At 42.3% G+C, this 12,064-nt stretch overlaps 1 protein-coding gene across 1 annotated transcript; it reads right to left on the bottom strand.

Annotated features, from left to right (window-relative positions):
• Positions 1-309: 309 nt before the first annotated feature.
• LOC124143854 lies at positions 310-2,240 on the bottom strand. The gene is made up of 2 exons (XM_046513010.2): positions 2,121-2,240; positions 310-1,151 (listed from the first exon to the last, which is right to left on the bottom strand). Exons 1-2 carry the CDS (start codon positions 2,164-2,166, stop codon positions 364-366), a joined length of 834 nt encoding a protein of 277 aa, XP_046368966.2. The 5' UTR covers positions 2,167-2,240; the 3' UTR covers positions 310-363.
• Positions 2,241-12,064: the final 9,824 nt, after the last annotated feature.

The following is a 12,064-nucleotide window of genomic DNA, read 5'->3' as shown; positions in this document are numbered from 1 at the left end:
TGCTGCATGCGGCTCCAATGATTTTATTTTAAATGTTTGTTTGTTTGACGCTGTACTCCAATCCTCCATCAGTATGACGGCGGCTTGTAAATAATCGAGCTTAGAGGAGACAATACAGTGAGTGATATTGTGAGCAGCGACCAAGTCATCAACCAAGTCACCAATTCTGAACACCCGAACCATTAATTCGCCTCTTGTGACCAGCGTAAACTACTGGAGGACCTCATCTAACCTAGCATCCCCCCAGTCTTGACTGTGGTTATATTGTATAACTACATTGTATTGCGAGAAGACACAACATATCAAACATTGGTTATTGATCACTTGTTTTATTTCAGTGCTGCTTTTTCCAGTTTTAGGCAACTAAAGCAGGGTAGGATATCCCTTCTTCACCTCAATGTTGTTGAGAGGAAACAGCTCGGCTTTCGTGTGTTTCGTAACCTTGATGGCATGACTGGGGATGAGAACTGCCTCTGGTTTGTTGACCTTGATTTTTGACAGCGGAATCAGAGCAGCTTCCGGTTTGTTGACCTTGATGTTTGACAACGGTACCAGTTGAGCCCTAGGACCAACAGGGATGTTTGACAGAGGCGTCAATTCAGCTCTGGGACCAACAGGGATGTTTGACAGCGGAATCAGGGCAGCTTCGGGTTTGTTGACCTTGATGTTTGACTGCGGAAACAGCTGAGCCCTGGGACCAACAGGGATGTTTGACAGCGGAAACAGCTCAGCCCTAGGACCAACAGGGATGTTTGTCAGTGGAAACAGCTCAGCCCTAGGACCAACAGGGATGTCTGACAGCGGAATCAGGGCCGGTTCAGGTTTGTTGATTTTGATGTTTGACAGAGGAAACAGTTGAGCCCTCGGACCAACAGGAATATAGGACATGGGGAACAGTTGAGCCATCTGATTCTTGACCTCAATGTTTGACAGCGGGAACAAAGCAGCTTCTGGTTTGTTGACCTTGATGTATGACAGCGGAACCAGTTGAGCCCTAGGACCAACAGGGATGTTTGACAGCGGAACCAGTTGAGCCCTAGGTGCACCCACCTTGATGTAACTCAGTGGGAAGAGCTGAGCCGTCTCTCTCGGGTGCATTGGGATAGGGATGTAAGACCTTGGAATCAGCCTAGCCCTGATGTAAGGGGATCCTGGACACAGAAACAGAAGACAATCATATAGACAGGTTTATGACAGTGTATCAATGTATAAACAATTCATAGATCATCATTCAAATGTCTACCTCATTCATTCAATGGAGAATACGTTTGTGTCTTGTTTTACGCCGCTTTAGGCAATATTCCAGCTCTTAAAACCGAGACATGGGCGATGATGCAGACTTACCCATCGCCCCGAGTATAAGGAGAGCCTTTATGTGTGAGACATTACACTACAAAACACTTTGACTACAGTCCTGTACGGCGTTAACCCTAGCAACACCAGCAGTATCTGCAATATTATGTTTAACAGATCCATATGTACATCGTTGTGCTACCAGAGCCACAAAATCATTTCCATAACCATAAGAAATCCCTGCTGAAAGCAGAGTCGATTGTACGATTCCTGTTATACCACAAATATATTCTGCTCCACCGACCGGTGGCAACCCACACAAACACATGCAAAGGCAAGTCAATTGTTCACCAAGCAAACACGGTAACATATGGTATAAGACAAAATAGAGAATTGCATTGCACATAATTTTCGTCACTGGAGCGTCAAATTTGGAAATGTTATCCGCATAACAAATCAATATTATATGCATGTACATTATGTTCTTTCAAACACATAGTTCATGACTTAGCTACGGAAGCGTTTTAGAGCCATTTATTTTTGGTGTTTTTTGTTGCAATTTAAAGATACTAATTTGAAATTTCAAGATGTTATGTTACAATTTCAAGATACTAAGTTGAAATTTCAAGATAATGAAATCTCAACTTATGTATCTTGAAATTTCAACATAGCATCTTGAGAATTACGTTGAAATTTCATTTCTTTCTAACTTGAAATTTCAAAATGTTTCGTTGAAATTTCAAGATATATGAAGTGAAGCATAACAGTTAGGATCTTGAAATTTCAAGAAAAAATAAAAAACAGCCCCAAAAGATTTCCGTACTTACCCCCGGCAAGGGCGATTACAAGAGCTGCGACGACGAGCAACATCATGTTTGTCTCTGGTGAGTGACGACGACTGTACGACAAGACTCTCTTCCCTTTATAGGCTGTCTGGGACACGTCATCTGCGCAGATGGAGATTGTACAAGCATCAAGTACCATCGTCACATTGGGGCCATAAATCACATTCTCTTCCAACTGTAAACATCGTTGCGTTTCTAACTAAATTGTACACGTAACTCCGTTTTTAGTTGTCAGAGGTTCATAAAAGTCTTTCATATTCGTCCTTCAAATCACATTAAATTCAAAAGTTTGCTAAAATCGATTAAATATTTCCCATTTTGAATGCTCCGGAAGTCGTCTGCTGTCAATTCGTACAACGTCTTTACCTCCACGTCATGAGAGAGTGTACAGGTGTTCACTTCAGCCTCGCTCAAGTTTAATGTAGCTAATGTTCAGAGTGGTTTTGAGGGCCTTCAGTGTCATAAGGCTTAATAGGGCGAAACCGCATGATCAATGATTCATATCCGGGAAGGGAGGTCACTCTAATTTCAATCGGGAGCTATCTCCGTTGTTTTCGTATTTACGAAAATGGCGTCAGTCACGTTGTACGTTCGTGTTGGTCCAACTACTAATTGGCCATCTTATCCCTAAGGTAACCCGTACTTGTAATTAAATGTTTGAATACATTAGATCTATGTATTATCATTCCATCCTTAACTTGCAGAAACGGTGATTGCCAATGAAATCAATAACTGGTGAATATTAGTTTTCCCCAAATGTGGGCCTACTTTATTTTCTGAATAGAAATGGCTGCAGGCGGACCCGCATTTCATAAAGTCCATAGTTGTTATATGTTGAGTGTAATATGTACATCTTCTAAGGTTGGTTTAGTGCTCCTAAGCATTTTCTAAAATATGGGCCCACTTTTCCCATACCATATATGGTGATCCAAACAAGTGGGCCCATATTTGAATAAGCATACTGCAAAGCTTCATTAGGTAGGCTTAGTTAGCACCATTTTCTGAAAGATCGGCCCACTTCTCCCGTCACATATAGACCAAGTGATAGAAACAGGTGGGCCTACATTTGTAAGTCGCTAGGCTTCATTGTTGTTTTTGTATATGCAGCAAAATATATACTCAACAACAAAAGTTCCTGTGACACAAATATTTTAGTGTATTTTTCAAACAAGTAAAGTTTGGTTTTCAATATTGTAGAACATGTATGGAATCAAGTCACAAAAACGCAACTGCTACAGAAAAGCATGCATCCATGTAAAAGTTGACTTTTATGCAAGCCCCATGCATTTCAATACCCAAGAATGGGTATAAAAACATGCGCGTTAACGGGATTCCATATGCATTGTTTCGCATCGTGCTGACAACAACCACTCAGAAAAACGACAGAATTACGCAATTACGAATAGCCACGCCTGTCCGAAAATGAGCGTCTGCGAGCCATTGGTATGCTTGAAGCAGGATCGAGTCAACGTGATGTTGCAAGACAATTAAACGTCTACAGAAACACCATTTGGTGTTTATGGCAACGTTGGCAACAGACGAATGCAGTCAGAGACCATGCTCGGAGTGGCAGGCCACGCGTAACCAATAATCGACAAGACAACTGGATTCGAACAACACACCTACGAAATCGATTCCAGCCAGCAACAGTGACTGCAAGAAGCATCCCTGGCCTTCGATGAATATCTTCACAAACCGTACGTCGCCGCCTCAGATGTGTAGGGATTGTCACCAGAAGACCCGCCAAAGGTCCCATTTTGACAGGAAACCACCGTCAAGCACGCATAAGTGGTGCAGACAGCGTCTACACTGGACGGGCATGCAGTGGGGACAAGTTCTATTCACTGACGAGTCTCGTTTTCATCTCAGCCACAGCGATGGAGGGATTCGAGTGAACCGACGTCGAGGTGAACGTTACGTCAATCATTGTGTCACAGAAGAAGATCGGTTCGGGGGCGGCAGCGTTATGGCATGGGGATGATTACAGCAAGACAGAGGACCCGTTTGATAGTGGTAGAGAGAAATCTCAATGGACATCGCTACTGCGACGAGATCATCGACCCTGTTGTTCTACCGTTTTTGCGTCGTCATGGCCCAGGCATTACCTTTTAACATGACAACGCCCGGCCTCATATTGCTCGACTTGTTCAGGATTCTCTTCAACAAAACAACGTGAATGTCATCCCCTGGCCGGCTCGCTCCCCTGATCTCTCACCAATCGAGCACATGTGGATCGAGATGGATCGGCGCCAACTACGTGTTCCACAGACACTCCAGGAACTTCGAAACATGCTCCAGCAGATATGGACAGATATCCCACAGGACTTTGTGCGACGCCTGGTCCATTCCATGAGACGCAGATGTGTTGCTTGCTTTTTTTTATGAAATCACGCATTTTCTGTATGTCAGTCAAGTCAGTATGGCAAATTAAACCATTTGAACACTTACAGGAGTCTTTTATCTGTTGCAAACCGAAATTGTTTCAGATTTGATAAAAACATTACTTTGCATTAAATCTTATTCAATGTCATAGGAACTTTTGTTGTTCAGTATAGTATTCTCATTTTGTTATATTGATTGGAAATGTCTTTATAAATTATATACATGTAGTGTGACCTTACCTCCACAATAGGTACACAGAGTCTATGAAATTTGAGTAACATCATCACTCTCGTTCCATAACAGACTTTTTCGCAAGAAACTTACTTCAAACTAAATTACGAGAGGCAATAACACTGAATCTGGATTTTATTCCAATATAACGCAGCAATTTAATAATAAATGTCGGTTGCGATATGAACCTGAAAATTATGTCTACACTTGAATATAGAACTCGGATATGATACAACCCCCTGAAACTTTTCCGGGAAATTGTTCCATTAAAAGGAATGAATATTAATGACTCCACGACCCAGTTTTGCGATGTTCGTAGAAGTGAGTTTCTACGCATGTGTACATTCTGATCTAATTAAAGTCACGCTACCTATCTAAACAGACAAATTAGTAGTTTGTAATAAGGGTTTCTTTAACATCGTACATATTCTCTACAACAAGTGCGTTTCGAATGTGGGCCCTCCTCGAACTTTCCATTAGGCAAGTAAAGGTAGCTCCCTTCTCAAACCACCTATAATAGGTGAGGTGAGGTGAGGTGAGGTGAGGTGAGGTGAGGTGAGGTGAAATGGGAGATAACGTCGCGTCCAAGATTATTGCACTTATATAGCGACATACATGCACGTGTATGTGTGTGTGTGTGGCTGCTTGTACTAGTCCGGACTGATGCCGATTTATAGTGCTAGCTCACTGAGATACCATGCCGCAGTTTAACATGAATACCCCACTCAGACACCGTATACTGACTCCGAGCCGACCAGTCCTTGTTTTAGCCCCTTAATGTCGAGCGCCAGACAGGGTAACAACAAGTACCATCTTTAAATGTCTTTTGGTATGCCGCGGTCGGGGATCGAACCCCGGACCTTCCGCTCTCCGGGCGGACGCACTACCATTAGACCACGGAGGCGGTCCCACCAATAATAAACTGCCAGGCAAAATAAAGTTTGATGGTGGCTAAAACTGAAACAAATAGCAAATGGTTAGTCGATGGTGATATATTTGAGACGTGGATCATAGTTGCGTTTTGTACCTAAAGTTTGCAGTATTTCTTCTGGCCAGCAGATTAGATCGAATAAACATGTTGCTGTGTGTTCTCTGCGCTGACGTCATCGTGAAAGAGACACGGTTAATCTAACACCAGGGCCCACTTGCACAAAGCGATCTTAGCGCTAAGATGAACGTAACTCCCATACTTTAACACAGGCTTACAATAGTCGTAGCGCTAAGATCGCTTTGTGCAAGTGGGCCCTAACTAGACACCAACCTCCAGTTGATCGTTTTCAATGACTGGTTTGTCTGATCCAGACTCGATAATTTACAGGGGGGCACCAGAATGGACTTTTTGGTACCCATGTTGGGAACCGAGCCTGGACAATCGGGTTAACGAGCGAACGCATGGACCACGTGGCTACCCTAGCGGCTCGTTATAATTTTAATACAGTTTTAGTCAGTGGGCTATATTCACGGTGCGCCAAAACACCCCATGAACAAAAAGCGAAACCAACAAGGGGAATCGAACCTGGACCTTAAGCTTGACGAACGACCACATTACCCACAACGCTATACAAGCGTCACGTTTTGATCGGAATACAGCTCAGTTCAGTTGTATATTTTCACGGGGCGTCATTTAACAGCATGCCGAAGTAGCAAACGCTTTAACCTCACAAGAGCGTATACCGCTAGATACATCACAACATTAGGATTAAAAGATATATAAATAATACCTAGCAAATCGTCTCACTCACCTTTGTCAGCACGTGAACAAGTGCGTACAATCGCCCTAAAATCCATCACTTTAGTTGTATAATCGGTGACAGTTAAAACAATAAATGTCATTTGTGCGTGTCGCCTCGAACATGTTCAACATCCAATATGCTTGGTTTATGCACCCACAAGTAAGAATAAATGATTGCCACGTCAAGATCGTTATGGGGGTATTACTTTAGCTGCTTTGTGAATAGCTGGAAGGTGCGCGAGGACATAGGTAGATTTAGTGATGTATCGGTAAAATGTGTTTTATTGTCGCTATCTATTTGATTTGTGTCGTTCAGGCATTTGTGACACTATACAGTTTACTGACCGATTTGGTAGGCCATTGGTATTACTGTGGGGCTTCTGGTTATAGCTGATAGGAACTCCATGTGCGATACAATTGTAGTTTCTTTGTAGAAGTTAGTCGGGAAGCTATTAACAGTTACCCAGTTAAATCATCCAGTGTTATACTCATCATGTTATTTTCAGTGTGCACCTTCCTTCATGACATATGAATGATCGATCAGACATATGGGAAGACAAACAGGTCATATGGGAAGTCAACCGACCATTTCTGACATCAACCGGCTATATCAGAAGTCAACCCACCAAACTGGTAGTCAACCGGCCATATTGGTAGTCAACCGGCCATATTGGTAGTCAACCGGCCATATCAGACGTCAACCGGCCATATTAGAAGTCAACCGGACATATTGGTAGTCAACCGGACATATTGGAAGTCAACCGGTCATATTGGTAGTCAACCGGCCATATTCGTAGTCAACCGACCATATTGGTAGTCAACCGACCATATTGGCAGTCAGCCGGCCATATCAGAAGTCAGCCGGCCATATCAGTGGTCAACCGACCAAACTGGAAGTCAACCGGGCATATTGGTAGTCAACCGGGCATATTGGTAGTCAACCGGCCATATGAGTGGTCAACCGACACTGTGACCGTTTGAGAACTCTACCGATCGTATGAAAAGAGCAACCGTATAGTCCCTGATGTATTCATATCCTCCTTACTGAGAAAGGTTATACTTTTAGCCGGATATAATGTTTCAACCCCAGAAATATTTGCTTTGCCAAATGCAGTAATCTTAAACATACACAAACATATACAGCTAAAGTCGTTTAGCAACACGTTTGGTAGAGTATCCTAATATATAGGTGCGTGCAATATATCATATAGATAACATTATCATTCCTATCGTAAGGTTTACCTTGACGTTTGTGGAAAATACGACATTCATTTGTTTGGGGGGGGGGGGGGGGGTAGGTAAGTAAGCGCATAGACAAATTATTAAGTCTTAAAAAATGAAAACAGTTGCACAAAGGACAAGGTGTGGTCCTCTATAACTGTTGAATTGTAAAGGTACTTATTACAGTTATAAATCTGCCTGGTACATATATCTTTATACGACTGGTGACACGTGCATGTATGGAGCAAGGGATTTTGGCAAGCGTCTAAAGAGGATGTAACTATGTACAGAATCAATTGAATCAATGCTTTGTCAACTACATTCCCTTCCAAGCTGACTTGGAGCAAAAACTTGTTCATGTTCAGATATTGGTAAAGACGCCATTTTGGCCTCATTCAAGTTGGTTGGTTGGTTTGTTGTTTGACGCCGCACTCAGCAATATGCCAGCTATATGACGGCAGTCTGTAAATAATCGAATCTGGACAAGACAATCCAGTGATTGATGTCATGAGCATCAATCCACGCTATTGGGATCAATGACATGCATCAACCAAGTCAGCGAGCCTGACCACCCGATCCCGTTAGTCGCCTCTTACGACAAGCATTGGTTGCTGAAGACCTATTCTAACCCGGATCTTCACGGGTCCCATACAAAGGTGTTGTAGTGTGCTTGGTCAATGTTATTACACCCAAGCAACAGGTAACCACCCCGTTCGTGAAATGGTCAGAAACTCATTAAATATCTGGAATAAAATTCAAAATGAAACACTGTATCTGTGATATTATATGAAACAGTAAACCATTGACTCACCACATTCAACGAGGGCAGCTATCACAACAGCTTGCCTGTCGCCCGATCAATCACAACATACTACACCCTGCCCGAACCTCCCCTTGGCATTGCCAACATCGACACATCCCGCTGTCAGACGATCGTCACCAAACAGCCTAATTACCTCCTGTACTATTTAAGACCACGGATGATAGATTGTTACTTCTCTTTTTAGCTACACGTGGTCGACCAATAGCAACGCGTTCTGTGGGACAGTGTCTGCTCATTCTATAAAGAAAAATGATTAACCAACACGCGCTTTATGTATTTATGTCAAAGCCGTCACGTCCGATGCATATGATAATTATGTTCATTGATGATGAAAGGTGGATTGAGTACGAGTTCGTGAGAAGGTTGTTTGTTTGTTGTTTAACGCCGCACTCAACAATAGTCAAGCTGTGTGACCTCGGTCCGTAAATAATCGAGTTTGGACCAGACAATCAAGTGATTGGCATCATGAACATCGATCCACGCAATTGGTATACGATGACATGCACCAACCAAGTCAGCGAGTCTGACCACCCGATCCTGTTAGTCGCCGCTTATGACATATGCTTAGTCTTTTACGGTAAGCCTTTTACGGTAAGCATGGGCTGCTGAAGACCTGTTCTAACTCGGCTCATCTCCGGTGATTGAGGCAAAATAGGGTTTGAACATTTAGGTTGATTCAAGGCTTGTCATCTTCACCTGAACCCTCTCCAAGACAAAATAAACCATTAAAGGCGCGTATGTATCCCCCTTTAAGTAATAATTACCAAAAAGGTTAAATAATAATATATAGTATTTCAATAGCTTCATTTTGTTATATGTATGTACGTGAATCATACAATTAAAAACAAGTTTATGTATACGCTTGTTTCAAACCATTTACATTTATGCGTATTTTATCATTCTCGAGGGGCGGTCGGGTAGCCTAGTGGTTAAAGCGTTCGCTTGTCACGCCGAAGACCCGGGTTCGATTCCCGACATGGGTACAATGTGTGAAGCCCATTTCTGGTGCCCCCCCCCCCCCCCCGTGATATTGCTGGAATATTGCTAAAAGCGGCGTAAAACCATACTCACTCACTCATTCTCGTATCTCCATTGAGGATTCGAATACCCCAATAACGATATACAGACAATGAAACCTGTAGAACCTGCGGATTATTAAGTACTCATTTAATTCAGAATGGGGTGGAATCGCGTCCCACGAAAATAAACCACTCATAATGGGGCGTTGGGGTAGTGGTGAAAGCGTTCGCTCGTCAAGCCCAGGGTTCGATACCCAACATGGGCACAGTGTGTAAAGACCCTTTCTGGTGTCCCGCGCCGTTATGTATTGCTGAAATATTGCCAAAAGCGGCGTAAAACTAAACTCACTCACTCCCGTGGTGACACGGTAATCAACAGATCATGTTCTACCGTAGATTCATTACCGCTGATAGGGATCAGGGTTAAGGATTAAAATATGACGTGTTGGTAAATACCTCTTCACGCCTGTGTGTTCGGAAATAAAGGCGCATGAAATCACTGATGACACATTTATGTTGCTACAACCGATGACGTCATTGGTGTTGTGGTTAGGGCTCAGTCACACATTCAGGATTTTTACTGCCGTCCTTGCACAATTTGTCAAAAGTCTGATCAAGATCCTGTGATTCGTGGCGGGAAATTCACAAACAATCAGATATTGTTCAGGAAGCGTCCCTATTCAGCGTTTCCAGCCGAATTCTTCCCGATTCTCCCGTTCTCAATCCGAATCTGATCCCATTTGTATCTTCCGCATGATAATAAACGACCGAGTCTGTCCCAACAGCGTCCCGACTCTCCCGAATGCGATCCGACAGAGATCAGACAGTGACCGGACAGTGAACCGTCAAAGACGGTTGGCATTCGGCAAGCTCTGGACGCAGTCTGGACTCAATCGACAAGAAACTGAATGAACAATTCATCACGACAGCGTCCCGATCCACAGGACACCGTCCAGACAACACAGGACATTGTTACGATTTCGATCCGATACAGCAGAATCTGACACGACATAGTCACGATTGTAATCCGACTAGACAAAATCGGCTGAGTTTCCCCAATGTTACGGGACGCACCATACTGTCGGAAGTGCTTGGCTGACCTCTCTGGACCTTTCCCGATCCGTTGGACTCTGTTACGAACGTATACGACTGCGTTCAGACAATTATGGGACATTCCAGATCATTGAGGATACTGTTCGTGTCGTAGCGCTGTCTGATCTCAAACGGGAGCCATAATCGGCACCGTGTGAACCTGGCCTTAAAGCGTCAGCTTGCACGCCGAATGCTCGGGTTCATTTCCCCTCATGATACAATGTGTGAAGCCCATTTCCGGTGTCCCCTTGCCATGGTATTGCGGGAATATTTCTCGTCTCGTAAATAATAATAAGTAATAAGTCTCGTAAAGCCATGGACATCCACCCACTCGCCATAACGAAGCTTTGTGATGAACGTGGCTATTCTCCACAGATTGTCCGGGTAAGAACTGGTCTTAACGATCCTGTGCCTTTCGGAAGAGGCGACTAACGGGATACGATGACATGGCTGATGTATGTTATCATATCCCAATTGCGTCGAAACTTGCGATCGTTTTCCAATTATAAATAATTTATAAGGTTATATTATGAAATCACCTTTTGTTAAATTCCATATTTATGTTTGTAGACATGCAATTTGCCTACCGAAAAAAGTTACTAATGTTACGCATTCAGACGAAATAATCGTAATATAGGATGGCTAATGGTTGTTTTTTGCGCTGTGACAAAATTCATCATCTTTTCCAGTAATACTTTCAGCTGATAGTCCTCTGGTAATGGACATTTTGATCGTGTCCGAGTTAAGAAATGTTATATTCCCTGTATCTGAAAAAGATGAAGTTATATGTTATTATAAGAAAGTTTATATCTTCTATTGTTTTATAATTTCCAATAACTTATAACTAATATATATATTCGAGGGTTTGGGTTGCATCAAAAACAATTTCGCCATGAATGATGACAGCGTCTATATTGTTGAAATATGGAGCAAAGAACAAACAAAAAATTCTTTTAAGGATAAAAATTTACTCCAGCATAAGCTTTAAATGTCAAGCTTCGTTGTGTTGAATGGTTAAATGTTACTCGATGTGATTCATTAAAGAACAATTTAAAGGAGATCAAAGTACTTTTTTAGGTGTTAATATATGACATATTTGTTAAAGAAGTCAAAGGATTGTTGCCCAAGAAATGTATATGTAATTTATCAATGTCATTTGTTGAAGTCTGTAAATCTTCAGAATGAAAGTTAAAAAAACATCGTTAAAACATAACATTTTCTTACCTTTAACAAGCATGTATGTGTTTCTTTATTTATGTATTGTTTCCAACAGGTAAACAAGCCAGACCGCATAAAACTGTTCGAAATTAGTGTTGCAGAACAATATCAAGATTCAAGATTTCAAGATTCAAGATTCTTTATTTCAGTAATGGAGGCCTCGTGGCCCAGAGTACAATTCATTTATAAAATAATTTATTTGTGGATC

The sequence above is a fragment of the Haliotis rufescens genome, unplaced genomic scaffold (genome assembly GCF_023055435.1).
Source record: "Haliotis rufescens isolate VD_foot unplaced genomic scaffold, xgHalRufe1.0.p SCAF_5, whole genome shotgun sequence".
Taxonomy (NCBI): domain Eukaryota; kingdom Metazoa; phylum Mollusca; class Gastropoda; order Lepetellida; family Haliotidae; genus Haliotis; species Haliotis rufescens.
Note: the sequence above shows the minus strand (reverse complement) of the source record. Positions and strands in the feature narration are given on the sequence as shown.

Bases quoted from the DNA above. Each gene is read 5' to 3' on its own strand.
- LOC124143854 (XM_046513010.2), bottom strand. From the start codon at position 2,166: ATGATGTTGCTCGTCGTCGCAGCTCTTGTAATCGCCCTTGCCGGGG. The intron at 1,152-2,120 runs GTAAGTACGGAA...TTCTGTGTCCAG, and splicing joins TGTAATCGCCCTTGCCGGGG to GATCCCCTTACATCAGGGCT.